General features: G+C 34.2%; 1 protein-coding gene across 1 annotated transcript in view; it reads left to right on the forward strand.

Annotated features, from left to right (window-relative positions):
* EYS (eyes shut homolog) overlaps positions 1 to 22,561 on the forward strand; it is a 1,640,601-nt gene that overhangs the window by 826,242 nt on the left and 791,798 nt on the right. Inside the window, 1 exon segment of the mRNA XM_059401541.1 lies at positions 18,289 to 18,481. Coding sequence (XP_059257524.1) covers positions 18,289 to 18,481 — 193 coding nt within the window.

Consider the following 22,561-nt stretch of genomic DNA (forward strand, 5'->3'; position numbering starts at 1 on the left):
AGATTGTTCTTTTTCGCAGATCCAATTGTAAAAATGAATCGAAACATTAAAGTACTTACATTATTCTAAAATTTAACTGCTCTGTAAAAGAATTTAAGTGACAGAGCATAATTTATTGGATGTCCTAGATTTGTTAAGAAAATTCAAGACAAATGATCTTCCTCACTTTTTAGTTTAATCAGCATTGTTCATTTCTTCCTCAGTAAATGAATTTCTACCAAACAATATTGATCCATACATTAACTGATGACTGTCAATGGGTCATACTATTGCATTTTGCAAATGATAGTCAATAAAAGTGTTAATAGCATTCTTTAAATTAAAATGGATTTTTATGTTGTCTAGAAACTATATTTGTATGCATCAAAAATTGGGGGGAGGAAAAATCTATTTTCTGAATGAGAAAAAAATGCTCGAGCTCTACAGCAGTACAGTCTATTTGCAATATCTGATTTTTAAATGTCATCTTCAAAACAGACCTAAAAAACAAAACACAGTATAGCAAGACATATTGTTTGATTTGATGTTTATCCCTGGTTCTGGTGTTTATTTTTAATGATATAAAGTCACTGATACTGTTAATGAATATTTAAAAGTATTTACTGTGTTCAAGATCCCAAGATTCATCCTATTAAATAATTAAAATGTATATGTTTCCATATAGGAAGTAAGCAAATTGCAGTGCTTAAATTCATAATTCCTTTTTTTAAAAGAGGTGTTTTATTGCTTTGACATTTATTCATATTTGAGCTCAAGTTATTGATATATTTGATTAGTCAAAACACATCTGAAAAAATAAAAGCCCAACACATCCTTTGGACACTCACCATAGCAAAATACTTGAAAGGTATATATACACAAACCACACTATTCTTACATTCTAATTATGGAAAAGAGGACAGGTCCATTTGTAGACACTTGAATGCACAAACAAACAAAAACAATGCTCCTTTAAAGGAAATTTGATGCTTTGCCTTAACATATTATGAGCATATATTGTGTGCAGAGCACTATACGAGATCCTCAAATAAAAATTCATTAGTTTGAATTTCTTACCAAAAGAAAGTTTTTATCTGAGTGGAGACAGATGTGTAAGGGATAACACAGCAGTCATCAGTGGGTTCAAAATGCAGGAAACTGTATGCTGAAAGAAATGAGGACATTAACTAAGTTACAGTTTATATAGTACTAAGGTTAAAAATAAGACAACTGACAAACCCTGAGTAAAAGAGTCATTAGAAGAGCCTTCTTAAGGACAAAGATTATGACTTCCTCTGAAGATTAGAAAGGTTAAGTCTTAACCAAAAATGTTAAGTCTTCATCTGTACCTCATATTGGAAGCCTACACTGAGGGATTGCTCAGTATTGCTAATGAGAATGCTAAACATATAATAACCAGTTTTTAAAATCTGCTTATCGGGACTAGTTTCACTGTAAACTGAGATGTGTGCCCTAAGCATTCTAAGCAATACAGTAACTTAGTATTTTATAACCCAAGGTGTATAATGGTTTTGGAGGAGGGAAGGTGCAAATCTGAGTAAAAACATGTATTTTAACAATGCAAAGGGGCACCTGGGTGGCTCAGTGGGTTAAAGCCTCTGCCTTCAGCTCAGATCATGATCTCAGGGTCCTGGGATCGAGCCCCACATCAGGCTCTCTGCTCAGCATGGAGCCTGCTTCCCTTCTTCTCTCTCTGCCTGCCTCTCTGTCTACTTGTGATCTCTGTCTGTCAAATAAATAAATAAAATATTTTTAAAAAATGCAAAGAGGATACCCTCTGTATTAAATAAATATAGTTTGTTATGAGAAATGCAGTTTAAATATTTTCAGAAATATAATATTGAAAATAGCAACTTGGCCTACAATTTATGTAATAGACATGTAGCACCACTATTATGCACAATCTAAATCTCTCAGAATAGCCATTAATATTGATAAATGAAATACAGTAGAATTATGATTATCCTCTTGAGCTATTTAGAAAATATGGGTAATGGTTGTCCACCCCTTATCTTTATGTGTCTGTGTCTTATTTAAACATGGCTAGCAGAGTAATGTTTATATTTTCATAGAAACAGAATATATTTCTGCTACAGAAGAGAATAGGCTTGATATTTTAGACCCCAGTTCGATGGAAATTTCTTTGAGCCTCAGTTTCCAAATCTATAGCATGAGGCTGCAAAATCACCAAAGATAACATTGTTAGTCCATTGGAGAGTTGGCAACAGAATTTTATTTTTTTTTTTTAGATGTATTTATTTATTTTAGAGAAGGAGAGGTTGAGAGAGCATAAAAGTGGGAGGAGCAGAGGGAGAAGGAGAGAGAATCTCAAGCTGACTTTGTGCTGAGTGTGGAGTCTGAGGTGGAGCTCAGTCACACTACCCTGCAATCACAACCTGAGCCAAAACCAAGAGTCAGACACTGTGCCATCCAGGTGCCCTGGGAACAGATTTTTTAATGCCCACACTTACAGACTGGTATTCTTTGCTCTACACCATACCTTTTATTTGCTTATTATTGAGATAAATACCTCCATGTTATATGGGGGTGTGGGTAGAAGATATTATTGAACTACTTTTCAAAATAAAAGTGTTGGCTGAATCCATTCCATAGCTTCCCCACTACCAACATCCCCCCACCAGAACTGTTATAATTGAAGAACAACATTATTATCCAATGTCTGTAGTTCACATTAGGGTTAATTCTTGGTGTTGTACATTCTGTGGGTTTTGATAAATGAATAATGATATGTATCCACCATTATAGTACCATACGAAGTGTTTTCACTGCCCCCCAAATCCTGTGATTTACTTATTCATCCCTCTCACCCCTCTAATTCTCAGTGATCACTGATCTTTTTTATTGTCTCCTTGGCTTCTCTTTTTCCAGGATGTCATATAGTTAGAATTAGAATAATAAAATAGCCATTTTAGATTAGTTTTTTTCATTTCATAATATGCATTTACATTTTCTTCCATGCCTTTTAATACCTTAATAGCTCATTTCTTTTTAATTCTGAATAATATTCCATTAACTGGATGTACCATAATTTGTCTATTCTCCTGCAAAAGGACATCTTGGTTGCTTCCATGTTTTGGCAATTATAAATAAAGCTGACATATACATCTGTGCGCAGGTTTTAGTGCATTCATAAGTTTTTTTATTCATTTTAGTAAACACTGGGGAATGGGCAATTGCTGAGTTATATGAAAAAGTGTGGCTACTTATGTCAGAAACTGCCACTGTCTTCTAAAATGCTGTACCATTTCCAATTTTCATAAGCAACTAGGTAGCATTTTATAATTTGTTTTCATAGCGATTGCCAAAACTGTAATTCATCAACTGTTTGGTGTCTCTATATTTAATGTGTGAACAGACTCTCCCTCCACCCCTCTTTTCCCTGTCCCTCCTCTTGTCTCCACCCTGTTCTGTTCTCTCCTCTCCAATAAAAAGCTCTCTGAGAACAGTAACTATGCACATCTTATTGCCTCTTTTCTCCACATGGATACTGCATAGAGTCATTCTAAATAAATATTTATCAAATGAACAAGAACACGGATAAGACTATAAATATTTTGGTGTTTAACATTGAATAAATTTGAAGTACAGATTAGATGCAGTGCCATCCACCATTAAAGATATAAATCTTTTAGATACTAATAAAATGATGTAAAATACCATTTGGGCCATAAGATACCATCAAAGTTAGTTATCATTGGTGAAGCAGTAACTAGTTGCCAGACTAAGTATTTTGGATGCATTGCCTCATTTAATGTCTAAAAAATGTTGTGACATAAGAATCATTGTTATCTCTATTTTACAGATATGGAAATAAAGAGGTTAAAACATTTATGTATAGCTAGTAGATCAGAAAAGGTTCTATTCTGCATTCCACTCTAGTTCTAGCTGTTCTTACCATGAGCTGTTGCTCAAATTTCTCTTGGCAAACACAGCCATACTAAAAAGAATTTAACTCCTATAATTTCTTCAAAAGTTCTTTTATATTTTTACACCAAAATTTCTTATTTCACATGGTTTTTACATTATAACAAATGGGGCTGTGCATTTTACATCTGCCAGTTTAATCTATAAATAATTAAATGCAGGCTAGGCAGCAGGAGGAAATATGATAACACACATCTACTGCATTTGCGTGTGTGTGTGTGTGTATGTGTGATAAACACCAATCTTCTGTTTCCCTGCTTTTTTCTGGTACGGCCACTGAAAACAGTAAGATTTTACAGCTTCCCATGTGGCCTAGAAGTCTTCTTTAATTCATAATCAATGCACCTGGTTTAGCTTTTTTTTCCCCTTTAATTAAAAATAAATGAAACTAAGAAAAGAGTCAATCTATAGGGAAGAATAAGACCTGTTGCTTTCCCTCTCCACGCAGCTCAGGGACACAAATGCTCAGCACAGCGTATTTTTGCTTGCTGCATTTGATTTATTTTAGGTGTTGTTGGTATCCTTGTAACCATAGTGCTTGATTTTTTTTTTTTTTTTTTTTTTTTTTTTTTGTCTTTGGTAACTGTTTGGTAACTGTTTTCATATCATTTGCACTTGCATTTTCCGAGTAAGGGACGATTGTATGCATCCTCAGAATGTGAAAACAAACTTCAAAGCATGCTAACTGTAAGCCTAACCCACTTCAATCTGAAGGGAGAGAGAACATGCATTGTCCCAGTGTGTTACAGAAAATAGATGGCCTTACTAGTGTCCAGAAGCCATCCTGTTTAATGCCTTAAAATGAAGATTGCACCTTTGTGTTTTAAAGGATATGCATGAAGAAAAGTATAAAATCACCAATATTGTGATGACTCGTGTCATGCTCACAACTGTCCCTATCCGGTTGGCATAGAATAGCAGCCCAAAGAGAGATGGACAAATGATATTTATTAACAAATGTGTTTTGATAAAGACATGTACAAGATGCTATAGATGTCAAAGGTAGAGAGTCCCACTTGATTAAATTGATTCAGAAAAGAGTTCCAACAGGAGAGCAAGCCTGAACAACAAGTGTGACAAGTATGATTTGGTGTAGATTGAAGTTGCCACACAGACGATAGGAACGGAAGGTTGCAAGTTTTTTACAAGGAGTGCAAGTGGAAGGATATGAAGTTGAAGTATTTTAAAAGACTATGTTATTACACATATTCTTTTAGCACTTAGTATTTGTATATTATTGGACTTAGATTAATAGAACTATTTGAAATGTGATTTAAGGAGTTGAACAGGAAGAGATAAAACATGAATAGAAACAACTATAACATAGATTAGAAAGAGATTAGTGGCATAGGTGTAAACAAATAAGAATTATATGGATTCAGAAGATGAAGACATTATTTCCATTGCAGGCATTAGGAAATGAACCATGAAATAAATGTCTTTCCTCATGAACAGAAGTGGAACATTCTGTGACTGGGGAAAGATGCCCTAAACAGTACATGTATTTAGGGTCAGAAACAAAGTTTTAACTTTCTGGTTGCCGGCTCTCAAATGACAACTAGGGAGTCCTGGATGTTTACCTTAGTAAACTCTAGTTATCTATTAGTTTCATCAGTTCTTCCTGAAATAGTAAATTAGGCCAGCGTATTTGACTTCTGAGATGTCTTGATGGCCCTTTTCCTAGTACTTGTACCTACAGGACTCTGAGTCAGGGATCAGATTCTAGGAATGGTGATTCATAGGCAGTGGTCTCAGAGTCCGAGAATTTGGAAACAACGAGGATGCTTTTGGCAGTTAGAATCTCAGAGATACAGTTGTATCAGTCACCATTTTCACTTGTAATGAATATGATAGTTATTAAATGATTCTGATACGAATAGATTCTCAATGTTGTTGTGTCGGACTCAACTAAATGCAATCACACATTATTTTTATTTAAATTAGTGGCATTTCCAACATGAACTGTACCACAGTCAAGCCTATAATTTAAAATTCAAACTACCTCTGCATTCAAAACTCAGTATCTATATGTATTGCTAAAACTCACTAGTACCTCTTTGATTAGAATCAAAATAATGACATGTAATTGAATTTATTCATTGTAGAAAGTTGATAAAACTCCATCCACTTAGAATTTGGAGGTACTCTATCCACCTATGCCTTCTATCAAAATATGTTTATTGCTATATAAATTATTTTATTCCTAAAAATTGAATTGGACTTCTAATTTTCTCATTTTTAAAAATGTGAAAACATTATAAAAGTATTAAGAGCAAATTTATTACAAAGAGAATTTTAATCCAATCCATCTATACTCCCCCCCCCACAATGTAATTTATGTTTTTTTATGTACAGGTACATTTACCAGTATAGAAAAAGGGGAAAAAAGTTTAAATATCTTTATTACAAATATATTAGAAACATGATTTAGGTATATTGGTCTGAGTAATTTTTACATATAATTCATATTCAAATATATAGCTTACTTATCAAATTGTACCTTTAATTTAGTAATTAAAATTTACAGATTCTCAAATTACAAATTACAAACCCATTAAAGGCCACAGGCATTTTTTGTCACCTGTGAACTTCAGTGGAAACTGAGTAATGTGAACATCTTGTCCCAAGACTCCAATTCAACATTTCTAATCAATTTGACTAAATCAGAGGTTTTGGGGTCTCTAACTTATGAGAACTACTACTCATATCTTTTAACCCAACATGAAATAGACTTACATAGATTAATACCACAAGCTCTACAAGAATTTCCTTTCCTAGCCTGTGATCTGTAACGCTAAGCTACACACTTAAGGACTGTTTTTTGCTCTTAAAAAGTTACAGTCTACTGGGAGTGAAGAATATGTCAAACAACAATATGACAGATAATAGCCACAGTTAGGGTCTACACAGTATTTCATGAAAGCATAGATGATGTATTTAAAGGAACATAGAATTTCCAAGAGAATGTTGAGTTGAGTCAAAAAATTTGGGTTATCTATTTTCCCTGGTTCGGGATGGGAATATGTGGCAGTGGAATTCAGGAAGGAAAACAATATATGTGAACTAGTAATTATAGTATATAATTGAAAAAAGTTAAAAAAAAATGAAAAAAAGTGAAAAAATGAAAAAAGTGACATGAAATAAAAATATGTTTTTAGAAATGGCCAGTGGGTGTGTGTGCTGGGCTAAATCATTTTTATTTTTCCTAGGAAAGTAGTAATCCACTGTCAGTTTTTTAAGCTAAGCATATTCTAGTAAGACTTTAATTTTAAAAGATAACTCTCGGGACGCCTGGGTGGTAAAGTGTCTGCCTTTGGCTGAGTTCATGATCTCAGGGTTCTGGGAAGGAGCCCTGTGTGGGACTCCCAGCTCCGCGGGGAGTCTGCTTCTCTCTTCCTCTCTCCCTCTTCCCTTCCCTCCCCCTGCTCATGCTCTCTCTCTTTGAAATAGATAAATAAAATTTTTAAAAACAATAATAATAAATAAAAGATAACCCTGGCACATATTATATAGTTAGTAAATATATTTTTGAGGGCTTGCCTCTAAAACAGTGTCCCTCAATCTCTTGCCCCATTATCCTCCTGAACATTTGTTTCTAGTATTAATCTTGGCTTTTCCCCTGAGCTGTGCTTTCTCCTTGTCTTTCTTAAATATTCTGATTACCAGATCAGAAAACATGTCTGATTCAGTAGAGTCCACAGGTCATTATTTCTCTTCCTTCATTAGTTCATAGAAATTGTCCCTGAAGATTGACTTGTATAGAAAAGCAGTGAACCTGTATTTTCAGAGAAAATTCCACTGATGCAAATACCTTGAAGATATGGTAGCCAAATTCAATGAGAGAAAATAGAGTTATCTTCCAGGCAAGAAGAGACTTCACTCCAAGAAAATAGAGGCCTCATTATCAGGCATTGCAGAAGTGCTTCTTATCTTACACCATAAATCTTAAATAGGTCTACTGTGTTTCTACTTAAATGAAAATTCCATATTAGTGTTCTTCAGATTTTATGAGGCCTCATGGAACTATGGACCCATAGCTTTCGTTCATTGTTTAGGATTCTGTTTTTAATCACAAACCTTATTTGAGAGAAAGAAAAGGAAATGATTTGAACAACTGGCCAACACATTCAAAAAGATTTTGAACAGTTTTCAGCCGCACACTGTAATTATTCCCAGACAGAAATCCTCATTATAATCTTCCTATAGAAATGAACATTTAAAATTTTCACAGAATGATATTGTGGATTAACTAGAATTTAATATAAAAAAGACCATATTCCAGAGTTCCAGGAAGGGTACTCAGAAGTCATTCTGGATGTATTAGCTTAAACTTGATAGAGAGAGGTGATAATGATGATGAGACACAGAGAGAGAAAGAAATAGAAAAATATGATGCACCAAGTTCAAGGAATAGATAGCCTATCCAGCCACATCTTTCACCCAAATGAAGGAAGAAGAGAAAGAAGTGCACAGTGAAGGAATGGGAATTACTATTGTTTTGTCAAGTCATCATGCAGGAAGAAAAGCATTCTAGCACTGTATGTTTCTTGAGAGCTTGCCACATAGGACCCTGGGATCATGACCTGAGTCAAAGGCAGAGGCTTTAACCCACTGAGCCACCCAGGCGCCCCTTGCCACATTTTCTATAGATGTTTGAGATACAGAATAAATGCAAGTATCCATTTATCATTAATGCCACACTTAGTCTAGGCAGAGGGATGATTCATGTCATCTTTAGAACTACCTATGTGCATCCATTACGATGAGCTCTGTACAGAGGACATGCGTAGATCAGACTTAATTTCTTCATGTCTAACTACTGACCCATCTTCCACAGAGCAGTTTAGATGATCATCACTGGAGGGACCCTATCACATTTAGAATACTACATGAGGAGATTTTACTTTTGGAAGTTGAATGCTTAGGTTACATCCTTCTTAGATCACAAAGTTCTCATGAGTCTGTAAAGTTTTGGTCGCATAAACCAACACTAGTCTTCAGGGTTTGGAAATCCAAAGGATATTTCACCAAACTACTATTCCAAAATTTTGATTTCTTATCTGATGAGAGTTTTTCAAGAAGGATGGACTTGTTGTTGTTGTTTTTAATTTTTAATTGCAGTAAAAATATACATAACATGCAATTTGCCATCTTTATCATTTTAAGTGTACAGACATGTTAAGTACATTCACATTGTTGTGCAACCAGTCTCCAGAACTCTTTTCATCTTGCAAAACTAAAACTCTATACCTATTAAACCACAGCTTCACATTCTCCCCTTCTCCCAGCCTCTAACAACCACCATCCACATTACTTTCTGTTCTGAATTTGACTACTCCAGGTACGTCATGTAAGTGGCATCATACAATATTTATATTTTTGTGGTTTATTTTACTCAGCATAAAGTCTTTGATGGAGTTTCAAGTTCATAGGAAAAGGAAAATGGGGAAGTATCTAGATAAAATGCATTTTCAAAGGCATATTATTTTTTATTTTTTATTTTTTTCCAACAAGTGTTTACTGACCACCAACCATGTAACTATGTCCCAGACATCATACTAGCCCTAGATGTTCAGGGAAGAGTGGTCAAAGACATTTTTACTATGCTGGTAAAGACATATAAGTCAAGTTGGTATACAGTCATATAATAAACAATTCTAATTATTGGTATGGACACTACAAATTAATATTATATAAGACATTCTAGAAAAACTAGAAATAAAATAGTTATCTAATCCAATTGAATAGCATAAAAGTATCTCAATATCACATATTTTATGTCAAAGTAATTTTAACATTTTATCTCTGATCATTAATATAGATTATTTTATTATTTTGTGGGTGAATTATTCTATTTTGAAGTTTATTCTCACCTTCAGGTTGACACCTTCTTTACATTTCATCTCTCAGTCCAGTTAGATAACCATGTACAGAGATTTGCCAAGTATCCTTTACAGGAGAGCAACACCGAATCCACAACTTGGAACTTTTTGTTTCCCTTTATCTATTCCACAAGTTATGAGAGAAATATACTAACTAGACATAAATTATTGGTTACTGGTTTTGTAGCCTGGACATTGATTTGTAACATAAGACCTGAGAATTTTATGTAGTAGAATTTATATAATAAAAATTTTATAGAATTGAAAATGATGTAAATAATCCAAAAGTTTGCTAGAAAGGAGAAATTCTTTGAAAAGAACTTCAGTTTACTGAAACTTTCCAAATGAAACATGACAGTTCTAATTAGCATAAATCAAAAGTGTCACTTTATATGAAACCAGGAAGGTTTATTGCTTCTTAGAACTGTAATTGATGAGGTAAGCCTATACCACATAAGAAATGTATATAACAATGTATATATGTTTCCTTTATAATTCTATAAGGAACACCATGACATGAATATAGCGTAACAGTCATCTGAAATGTTTCTTCCAATTATCAAAAAGTTATTTCAATTTAAGAAGGTAAATACAATCCTGAGCAAATTCTCAAAGAGCCTCAAGCTACAAGTAGAAAAATCCACTATTATATAGTCTGATAAAATTAGTATTTATAAGCCAGCCAACATCATGGGTATGTGACTTGGGAGTTGCACAAGACCCTGTCATTAGAAGATACCCACCCATATACACACGTACATACTCTAATGACCTACTGCTGTTGACTTAATAATTAACCATTTTCAATAAGAGGCTCTATATTTTCATTTGCACTGGTCTCCACAAATTATGTAGACAGTGCGCTATTTAAACAATGAAATATATTAAGAATGTGTATTTTGATAGTGGGAAAAATTCAAGTTGTCAATTATTTTAGGAAACTTTAAAGAGTAAATTTGGCCTTCTAGTTCTAAGGAAAGTAGATCAAACCACAGAATTAGACTGATGTGATGAAACTGATTATTACCACTGAGATTTTTTTTTCTATGCTGCATTACATACTGATCACTTCAAATAGAATATAAGGATGAAGTCCATTATATCTTCAAATGTTACTGTCTATAGAAAGATAAATAATAATCCATTGGGTTATAAGTTCATTTCAAGAATAAACATTGTTTTGCCTAGATCCTAACACATTGTTAACAATCATTAAATTTAATTGATAGTGATGTTTACTAGGCTAGTAAAGCAGAAGAATGTTTTAATTTTATTATCTAAAACAATCAACCATACAGTTTATTGTTTATTATCAATTAAACTGTATTGTTTATTACAGTTTATTATCTAAAACAATCAACTATACAGAACTGTTCATAGCAAATGTTGAAGATGTAAGTAAAGGCAAAAAACATAGCATAGTGATTATTGAATATGGACTTTGGAGCCTCAGTGCCTACATATGAATCTAGCCTCTGCCAATTTTTGGCATTACAACTGGAGAATTACAGAGAATGACTTAGAGATAATACTAGTTTCCTTTGAATCATAATTTCCTACTTAATTGAAATGATTTCAGGGTAATTCTGCCTCAGGATATACTCATATCTGCAATTTCCTACTCTATATCCATGTCTGGATCAAGGTTAAAGTACATTTTAAAAAATCTTGATCTGCCTCTGGTTCCTAACTGGTCTTCACCAGTGTTCTTCAAATTAATAAGTGGCACCACTATTCACCCCAAAGATAGAAACAAAAACTTAACAGTCATTGATTATATTTTTCCCCACTCCAAACATTTAGTCTATCAGCATATATCATAGGCTCTGCTTTCCAAACATATCCTGAAAATAACCTGTAGTTACAATATCTGCCATTTGTACTCTAGGCCAATATATATTATTTCTTGCCTAGACTGCTGCTGGTTTCCAACTGATACTGCAGCTTCCATTCTTCCCTCTTCTCCAAACTCCCTTAAGAGTCTACTATTTATATAACATTAACTTAATCCTTTCATAATATAAGTCAAACCATATCGTTTTTTACTCTAAATATCAAATATTCAATGGCTTCCCATCGCTCAAAGAATTAATTCCAAATCCAACAACAAACAAATTAACTTACATGATCTCATTCCTGCCTATGCCTGTGACCTCACTTCTATTCACTGATGGCCTTCTATTAATATCTTTATTCACACTGCCTACCTTGCTGTTTTTCAAACATATGAGGCATGTTCTTGTCTCAGTGCCTTGTACCTCTGTTCTTTGTGCATTGCATGCTCTTTCCTCAGATATTCCCATTAATTCACACCCCTAATCAGAGAAGACTTCCCTGGCCACACCCTCTAAAAGAGTCTCCTCTATTTTACCTTATTATTTATCTCACAAAATTTTGTCTTTAAGCCACTTATTACTAATTGGTATTAATTAATTAATGCTGATTCTTTTACTTAAAATACAAGCTATATAATAGGAGAAACTTTGCTTATTTTGCTGATTATTTTGTTCCCAGCAATTGCATCACAGACACCTAGTAACTGATCAATAAATATTTTTCAAGTAAAGACATGGGAGCCTACACAGTGTCCATGGAAAATGGATGGCCTATTCTCATAAAGATCTGATTTAAAAGATCTTATTTACATTTTTTCCTAAAATATAGATTGAGAAAAAAAAATGTGTTTTTAAAGTCATGAAGTTTTGTAAAAGTGACTATCTTCATCTTAGCACATATTACATTTCAATAAACATCAGTGGGCAAGTCATTATGTATCATAGTAGGTATTCAATACATATTGACAGGTGAATGGTGAGTGAATGAGAGATGTATTGGCGAAATAAGTCAATTAGGGTAACTGTGAAGTTAGGAAAGAGATATACAAAATTCAGGTTTATTGAAATAAAATTAAATATTTGGAATATGTATATCCTTCACTGTGATCAAGTAGTATTGGAAAAAGAAAAGAAATATTTAACTATTTATGAGGTATTTTGCTTGGTTTAATTTTCTTATAACAAACAAAAAATATTATCAGAATTACCATGTGAAGGAAAAATTGATATACTTAGGGAAATGCTGGTTGGTAAACAATAACCTCTAACATTATTCTAGATAAAATTTCTTTTCCATTCATATGAAGTCCAAGTGAATGTTTCTGATTTCAGATATTTCCTTGAGCGAGATCCCTGGATCTGGGCTATTTCCTGTTTGTGGTTTCTCTATCATTATCATGTGTTTTCAGAAGTCACCACATAGAAGAAGCTGGAGGTTCATACATAACAGACATTTGTGGATTTTTTAAAAAACATATAATGTATAATGTATTATTTGCTTCAGGGATACAGATCTATGAATCATCAGTCTTACATAATTTACAGCACTCACCATAGCACATACCCTTGCCAATGTCAATAACACAGCCACCTTATTGCTAACCCCCATGCCCCAGCAACCCTCAGTTTCTTTCCTGAGAGTCTCTTATGGTTTGTCTCCAGCCCCAGTCCCATCTTGTTTCATTATTTTCTCTCCTAAGCCCCCACAACACCCACCCTGTCTCTCAAATTCCTCATATCAGAGAGATCATACTATAATTTCTTTCTCTGATTGACTTGCTTCACTCAGCATAATACCCTCTAGTTCCATACACATCATTGCAAAAGGCAAGATTTTCTTTTTTGATGGTTGCACAGTATTTCACTGTGTGCGTGTGCGTGTGTGTGTGTGTGTGTGTGTGTGTAGGCTCATGGGTAGCCTATGTAGGAGAGCCTATATACAAGGCTCGAGGTCATAGCTTAGCTCTATTTTCAACTTTTTGAGCAACCTCCATGCTGTTTTCCAGAGTGGCTGCACCAGCTTGCATTCCCACAATGTACGAGTGTTCCCCTTTCTCTGCATTCTCACCAACACCTGTTGTTTCCTGACTGGTTAATTTTAGCCATTCTGACTGGTGTGAGGTTATTCTACTATTGTATGTTACAGACCTCTTGTCCTGAGCTGCTTTAAGGATTTTCTCTTTGTCAGTAAGACTTGTAAGTTTTACTATTAGATGTACCTATTTTTATTGGTTTTGAGGGAGGTTCTCTGTGCCTCCTGGATTTTGATGCTTTTTCCCTTCATCAAATTAGGGAAATTCTTTGCTATAATAAGCTGCAATATACCTTTGCCCCCTCTCTCTTTCTTCTTCTTCTTCTGGAATACCAATTATTCTAATATTGTTTTGTCTTATGGTGTCACTTACCTCTTGGATTCACCCTTCATGATTCAGTAGTTGTATATCTCTCTTTTTCTTTGCTTCTTTATTGTCCATCATTTGGTCGTCTGTATTGCTAATTCTCTCTTTTGCCTCATTTATCCTAGCAGTAAGAGCCTCCATTTTTTTATTGCACCTCATTAGCAACTTTTTTTTTATTTCAGCTAGGTTAGATTTTAGTTCTTTTATTTGTCCAGAAAAGGATTCTCCAGTGTCTTCCATGCTTTCTTCATGCTAAGTGAGCACCTTGATAATTGTCATTCTGAACTCTAGTTCTGACATCTTACTAATGCCCATATTGATTAGATCCCTAGCCACCAGTACTGCCTCTTATTCTTTATATTTTGAGTTTAGTTTTTCCACCTCGTCATTTTATCCAGATAAAAATAGATGAATGAGAGAACAAAGTACTAAAAGAGTAGCAATGACCCCAGGAAAATATACACTAACCAAATCAAAAGAGACCTGAATTGGGGGGGAGAAGAAAAGGGAAAAAAAGAAAAAAAAGGGAAAAAAAGGGAAAAAAGAAAATATATATATATTTTTCTTTTTTTCCCTATATATATATGTATATATGCATATATTCATATACATATACATATGTATACATATGTATTCATATACATACACACACACACACACTGGTGAATAGAACAGGGCGACACACACTTGATTTGGTTTATTAGAAGAAACTGCCTCCCAAAATTTTAAAGAAAGAAAAACTTTATATATGAAAAACTTTATATATATAAAGTTTTTCTTATCCATATATATACATGTATATATATGGATAAGCATTATGAAGGGATGGAATATGACTGTAAAGATGAAAATTTATAAAGATTCTTAAAAAGGAACTGATAAGAGGTTGTTTGGAAAATAAAAAGAGGAAAGGATGTGATCAGGCTGAAGACTAGAACAAAGCCATGTGCTAGATTTAGGGTATATTTTGATCTATTTGAAGTAACTGTAGCCCAAAACTTTAAATAAAGAAAAACCTATATGTACACAAAATATAAGGTTAAATACAATGAAGGGATAGAATATAACTATAACAATGAAAATTTAAAAAGATTTTAAAAAGGTACTGATAAGATAAAATAGTTTAAAAACGTTATAATAAGAAAGAGGAAAATTTTTAAAAATAGAATAAGAAAAAAATAAAATGTAAAAAATTTAACTTTGAAAAACTAAAGAATTAGGGTGTGGAGAGCCATAAATTCTATGTGCTGTATTCCTGTAGCTCTAAAGTTTTGCATTTTTCATTAATTGGTGAACTTGGTCTTGGCTGGATGTTCTTGTTGATCTTCTTCAGTAGGGCCTGTTTCATGATTTTCAAGTGTTTTTTCCTGTGCCAGAATTGCACTGCCTTTGCCAGGGGCCAGATTAAGTAGTCTGCTTGGTTTCGCTCTCAGTAGCTCTTGTTCCCTGAACACTTTCTGTACAGCTTTGGAGGAGGAGAATGAATATGGTGGCCTCCCAATCTCCTGCCCCAGAGGAGAAGAAAGCTCAGGGCCCCACTCCTCAGTGTGCCCTCAGAGAAAAGAAATCAATCCCTCCCATCTATCTGTCTCTGGCTGAACTCTGTGCTCACCTGGCCTGTGATTGAGCATTTCTGCCTCTTGCACACAGCCCCATTTGGTTTCCAAACCCAGCAGATTCCTACAGTGCACTCTCATGCCACTCCTCCCAGAGGAGGAAGGAGGGGGTCTCCTGATCTGCCACTTGTGGGGTCCCTGATCAAAGAGGATTCTCCCAACTGTGCCTTGCATCATAGTTTAAGGTAACTTGACCTGAAAGCTCACTCCTCAGCTCCACCTCTGCAGCCGGCTTCCTGCCTCCTATACTTGGGAGCTCTGCCACACTCAGACACCCCTGGTCTTTTTGTAAGCCCATGACTCCTGAGACCACACTGTCTCAGCAAGGGCTCCACACCCTGCTTAGCCTTTGGAGCAACATCCCTCAGTGGAGCAGACTTCTAAAAGTTCCAGTTTTGTGCTCCACTGCTCTACTATTCCATTTCATTCCATACCATTCCATTGAGCTTGCTGGGAGCTGGCCATACCCCCCCACTCTCCCCACAGTCTCTCTTCTCATATATCACCTTGGATTCACTTCTTTGCAGGTCCTACCTTCCAGAAAGTGATCTCTTTTCTGTTCATAGAATTGCTGCTCTTCTTCTCTTTGATCTCCTGTTGAGTTTGTAGTTGTTCAGAATGGTTTGATATCTAGCTGAACTCCTGGGACCCAATGATATTTAGGTCTCCTCCTTCTCTGCCATCTTGCTCCTCCCCTTGACTCCTGTGGATTAATCTGAAATTGGCACACTTTGTGACCATTCTCATCTCATTGGTTAGAAGTAAATCACATAGTCACACATAGAGTGGCTAAGGAACGTAGTCCAAGAGGAAGAAGAGGAAGAGGAAGAAGAAATAGGTTTAGTGAACATGTAATAAGCTTTACCATGCAGTTTAGGATTTAACTAAGGAAAATGTGGAAGTTTCTCTAGGATAAATATTAGAGAATGTATTAGAATCATAGAGACAAATGTTAGCAGTGCCAATGTAAAGTTGTCTAAAAATAGTTTAGTCAATGCATATCAAGTATTCCAGATCACTCTTATGGAGTTTCTTCACTTTACATCATTAAGCATTTAAATCACTATTTTACATGTCCTGATCTACTGCACATTAAGGAAATCTGTGATTCTTGTGTAGCTCTGCTGACAAGAAAAAAACTTGCTGATCGTGAGGCACTTGAGGATCCTTAACCCTGTGGTGGTGATTTCTCAAAGTAGTTAATAATGGCTTCTAGTAGGAAAATGTTGACCATGAAAATATTTGTGAGATGTATAACAGCTATGTTTTCACCATAAACTCTACATTGGTGTTCTGATAACTATTCTAGTTTTGTGTGCATTTTCACCAACCTGTGAATTCTTTCCAAGGCTTGCTGCTTACCCTTGTATGGAGAAAAGGACAAATCTCTTTGTCCTTAATATGTGACATAATAAAATATATCTTTTCTTGCTGTTTCTTTTATTGCATTTGCTTTACTTTTTACTCATTTCTATATGTTAAGTTTTTAAAGTGGTTATATAACATCAAAAATCCTCTGACCTTGCAAATAATTTCAGGTGTGAGTTAAAAGTGAATATATAATTTATAACTAAATATCCAAAGCAAAATTTACATTTTGTGCAAATTAGATACAATCTTAGACAAATACTAACACAGTGAAGTAAGACGCTATGTCCTTAGTGTTAGGAAACAGGCATGCATAATCATTTTTAAATAATACCTGAATTGTATTTTCTTTAAGTTCAAAATCTACAAATAGTATAACTAAGTTTTAATTTTACATTTAAAGGAGACTCCCCGATACATTTGCACTTACTTATGTATGTATCAGAATTCCCTAGGAGCTAAAAACAATTTCTTCATGTAGACATTATCTTATAAGTATAGGGCAGAAATAGGCTATACACATAAAACAAATCATACAAGGATCATTGCTCTGTAAGCCAATACAAATTAAATGATTCAAACATCACAAGAAAATTTTTCAAATTATATGTTGCATACACTGCATCTTATATTAGCTTCCAACTAAATATGACAATTACAGCAGAAAAGTTTATGATTTGTGATGAAGCTTTGAGATCCATATTGACTACCGTACATACAAATTTTTCATTGGAAAAAAAAAATCCTAGAAGGAAATATGAAGTAGTATATTGGTTTAAAATGTAAAGAATTAAGAATAAATTTATACATTCCATTGAGCATATCTGATTTGAATGATTAAATTAATTTTTAAATACAGATAAAATTTACTGTAGAGATGTTATTTTTAAGCAAAATGATATGAGCTATCTAATATAACTATGAAAATACTTTAAAACTGGGGTGCCTGTGTAGTTCAGTCAGTTAAGCATCTGCATTTGGCTCAGGTCATGATTCCAGGGTCCTGGGATCAAGCCCCACATCAAGCCCCATATTGAGCCCCAGATCTGTCTCTCTGCTCAGCAAGGATCCTGTTTCTCCTTCTCCCTCTGCCACTCCCTCACTTGTGCTCTCTGTCAATCTCTCTCTCTTTCTGTCAAATAAATAAAATCTTCAAAAAAGAAATACCTCAAAACTATATTTAAAAGTTCTCTCTCAGGGACCAAAAAACTGTGAGTTTAATTTTGGTAATTATCATTTGCAGAACTGCTCCACTGGGCTCTTTTGTGGTGATGGAATAGGGAGCATTACCTGTGTACCTCCCATCTCTCAAAGAACCGATGTCATTTCTACACAAACATATACAGTACCTGCTTCTGACACTTCAGCCAGTGGCTTTCCATCAGCAAGGGCTAAAGGACTAGGGACCATAATGGCTACTGACCCAGTTGACCCAGGTAAGCAGATGAAAGTAAAATATGGAGAAGTTTGAATTTGATATAGTTGTGTATAGAAACATATTTTCTGACTCTTTCAAATCATTCTTTTTCTGTGATACATGACTTTTCAGACGTATAAAATTGTTTTAGGATTCTTGTTGGTTATGTTTCATATTTTCAGTTTTGGTTTAATAATATTGATGTTCCTTACTAATAAATGCTCTCCCTGAAACAGTGCAAGTCTTCATTAATATCTTTATTATGAGATGTGAATCTTGGTAGATAACTGACCCTTAGTCCCAGCTTATTTTAACTATCAGCAAAATTTATTTTTAAAGACTTTGACTACTTACTTTATTGTATCTTTTTAACATTGTGTAAATTATTATATGTAAATTCATATCCCTATCAATTTATTAGAAAAAATTTTTTAATCTAGGTTTCTTTCCTATTTTGAAGTATTTTGACATGTTGAATATGTTTCAATATGTCTTATTTAATTTACTAAATCAAATGATGACATATTGCAAATAGTACACTGCATGCTAAATTCCTAATTTACTCTTTATATAGTCAGTGTCACTAAGGAAAATAAGAATGAGAATTATAGCCATTAACAAGGTATTCTTGTTAAAAATATTTGTGAGGGCCATTGGATATCATAAGCAGAAAGGTAGTCTGCCCTACTCTTTGTCTTCATAATTTCTGTGCTTTTAAAGACTTAAGTTTATATATACTATTATCAAATATAAAAAATATTGTCACTATTTAGAAAGTAAAATAATACTTCTAATATTTCTAAACCAATATGTTATGTATTCATTGATTCTATCAATGGCAGAGTTACAAATTTTCGTGCTTTATTATTCAAAGGAGTCATTTGGTTTGGAATACATTACTTCTTTTTATCTCCCTGTGAATGTTCCCTCCTTGTATGTGTAAGTATAAAATATAAATATATAAATATAAAATAAAGGGTATATATATTGCTTTTCTTTTAATTGGAGTATAGTCAATATACAAATTATATTATTTTCAGGTGCATATCATTGTGATTTGATATTTTTATACATTATGAAGCAATCCCATGACAAATCTAGTTATCATCTGTCATCATACGAAGTTGCTATAATATTATTGACTACATTGCCTATATTATATATTATATCCCCATGACTCCTTTATTTTATAACTGGAAGTTTGTACTTCTTAATCCCCTTTATCAATTTTGCCCTCTGCACTCAGCCCTTCTTCCTCTGGTAACCAAGTTTATTCCCTGTATCTATGAGTATGTTTCTGTTTTGTATGTTCATTTGGTTTTGGATTCCATATGTAAATAAAATCATACATTTGTATGATTTGTACACCATACACTTGTATGATGTAAATAAAATCATACATTTGTCTTTGTCTGACTTATTTCACTGAATATAATACCCTCTAGGTTCATCTATGTTTTCACAAATTGCAAGATTTCATTCTTTTTATTGCTGAGTAATATACCTTTGTATATTATATCACATCTTCTTTATCCATTCATCTATCAATGGACATTTAGATTGCATCCATAATTTGGCTATTGCATATAATGCTTCAGTGTAATAGAAGTGTATATATCTCTTTGAACTGGCATTTTCACCTTTTCCTGATAAATATCTGGAAGTGAAATTGCTGGACTGTGTGATATTTTATTTTTAATTTTTAAAAAGAAATTCTATATTGTTTTCCATAATGTCTGTACCAATTTACATTCTTACCAACAGTGTACAAAATTTTCTTTTTCTACACACCTTCACTGACCCTTGTTATTTGTTGCCTTTTTGATAACAATCTGACAGATGTAAGTGATATCTCATTATAGTTTTGATTTGCATTTCTGTGGTGATTAGTGATATTAAGTATTTTTTCATGTATCTTTTGGCCATCTGTATGTCTTGTTTGGAAAATGTCAGTTCAAGTCCTCTGTCGATTTTTTTTTTTTTTTTTTTTTTAAGTAAGCCAGATCAGGGCTTGAGCTCACAACCCTGAGATTAAGATCTGAGCTGGGATCAAGAGTCAGATGCCTAACCAACTGATCCACCCAGGCACACTACCCTATGCCTATCTTTAATCAGTTTGCTCTATTGATAGTAAGTTCTGGAAAATCTCCATGTATCACATGTGTGATTTGAAAATATATTCTCCCATTCAGTAGGTTGCCTTTTTTGTTTTGCTGATGGCTTCCTGCATTGTGCAAAAGCTTGTTATAGTGTGATGCAGAACGATGTGTTCACTGCCCTTGCCTAGGGAGTCTGACCCCCCCCCCAACAAAATATTGTTAAGACTGATGTCAAACAGTTCCCTGCCTGTTTTCCTCTAGTTTAACAGATTTGGGTCTTAAATTTAAATCTTTAGTCCATTTGAATGTATTACATGGTGTAAGGTAGTGGTCTGGTTTCATTTTTTTGCATGTAGCTGTCCACTTTTCCCAGCACCACTTTTTGAAGAGGCCATGTTTTCCCATTTGTATATTCTTGCTTTCTTTGTCATAGATTAATTGACTATATAGAATAGGGCTTATTTCTGGACTCCTTATTGTATTCCATTGATCTATGTGCCTGTTTTCATTCCAGTGCCATGCTATTTTGATTACTAACAGCTCTGTAGTATAGTTTGATATTAGGCTACAAGATACCTCCAGTTTTGTTCTTCTTATATAACAAAATTTGTTTGACTTTAGCCCTCCATGGAGTATGAATAATAGGAGTCTTTGCATTTATACAATTTGTGAAGTCACCAAACTTATTCATACACTTTCATATTAGAAATCTGATTTCTAATATGATTAGAAAATAAGAATGAGAATTATAGCCATTAACAAGGTATTCTTGTTAAAAATATTTGTGAGGGCCATTGGATATCATAAGCAGAAAGGTAGTCTGCCCTACTCTTTGTCTTCATAATTTCTGTTCTTTTAAAGACTTAAGTTTATATATACTATTATCAAATATAAAAAATATTGTCACTATTTAGAAAGTAAAATGATACTTCTAATATTTCTAAACCAATATGTTATGTATTCATTGATTCTATCAATGGCATATTAGAAATATGATTTACAGCACCATTTGTTTGCATGTACTGGGTATGTGGTAGCAGAGCAATTTGCAGAAGATTCAGCCCACAGCCAGAGTTGTTCATTTTTTTTTTATTAATTTTTTATTTTTTATAAACATATATTTTTATCCCCAGGGGTACAGGTCTGTGAATCACCAGGTTTACACACTTCACAGCACTCACCATAGCACATACCCTCCCCAATGTCCATAATCCCACCCCCTTCTCCAAAACCCCCTCCCCCCAGCAACCCTCAGTTTGTTTTGTGAGATTAAGAGTCACTTATGGTTTGTCTCCCTCCCAATCCCATCTTGTTTCATTGATTCTTCTCCTACCCACTTAAGCCCCCATGTTGCATCACCACTTCCTCATATCAGGGAGATCATATGATAGTTGTCTTTCTCTGCTTGACTTATTTTGCTAAGCATGATACGCTCTAGTTCCATCCATGTTGTCGCAAATGGCAAGATTTCATTTCTTTTGATGGCTGCATAGTATTCCATTGTGTATATATACCACATCTTCTTGATCCATTCATCTGTTGATGGACATCTAGGTTCTTTCCATAGTTTGGCTATTGTGGACATTGCTGCTATAAACATTCGAGTGCACGTGCCCCTTTGGATCACTACGTTTGTATCTTTAGGGTAATACCCAATAGTGCAATTGCTGGGTCATAGGGCAGTTCTATTTTCAACATTTTGAGGAACCTCCATGCTGTTTTTCAGAGTGGCTGCACCAGCTTGCATTCCCACCAACAGTGTAGGAGGGTTCCCCTTTCTCCGCATCCTCGCCAGCATCTGTCATTTCCTGACTTGTTGATTTTAGCCATTCTGACTGGTGTGAGGTGATATCTCATTGTGGTTTTGATTTGTATTTCCCTGATGCCAAGTGATATGGAGCACTTTTTCATGTGTCTATTGGCCATCTGGATGTCTTCTTTGCAGAAATGTCTGTTCATGTCCTCTGCCCATTTCTTGATTGGATTATTTGTTCTTTGGG

The sequence above is a fragment of the Mustela nigripes genome, chromosome 5 (assembly GCF_022355385.1).
Source record: "Mustela nigripes isolate SB6536 chromosome 5, MUSNIG.SB6536, whole genome shotgun sequence".
In the NCBI taxonomy this organism is placed as follows: domain Eukaryota; kingdom Metazoa; phylum Chordata; class Mammalia; order Carnivora; family Mustelidae; genus Mustela; species Mustela nigripes.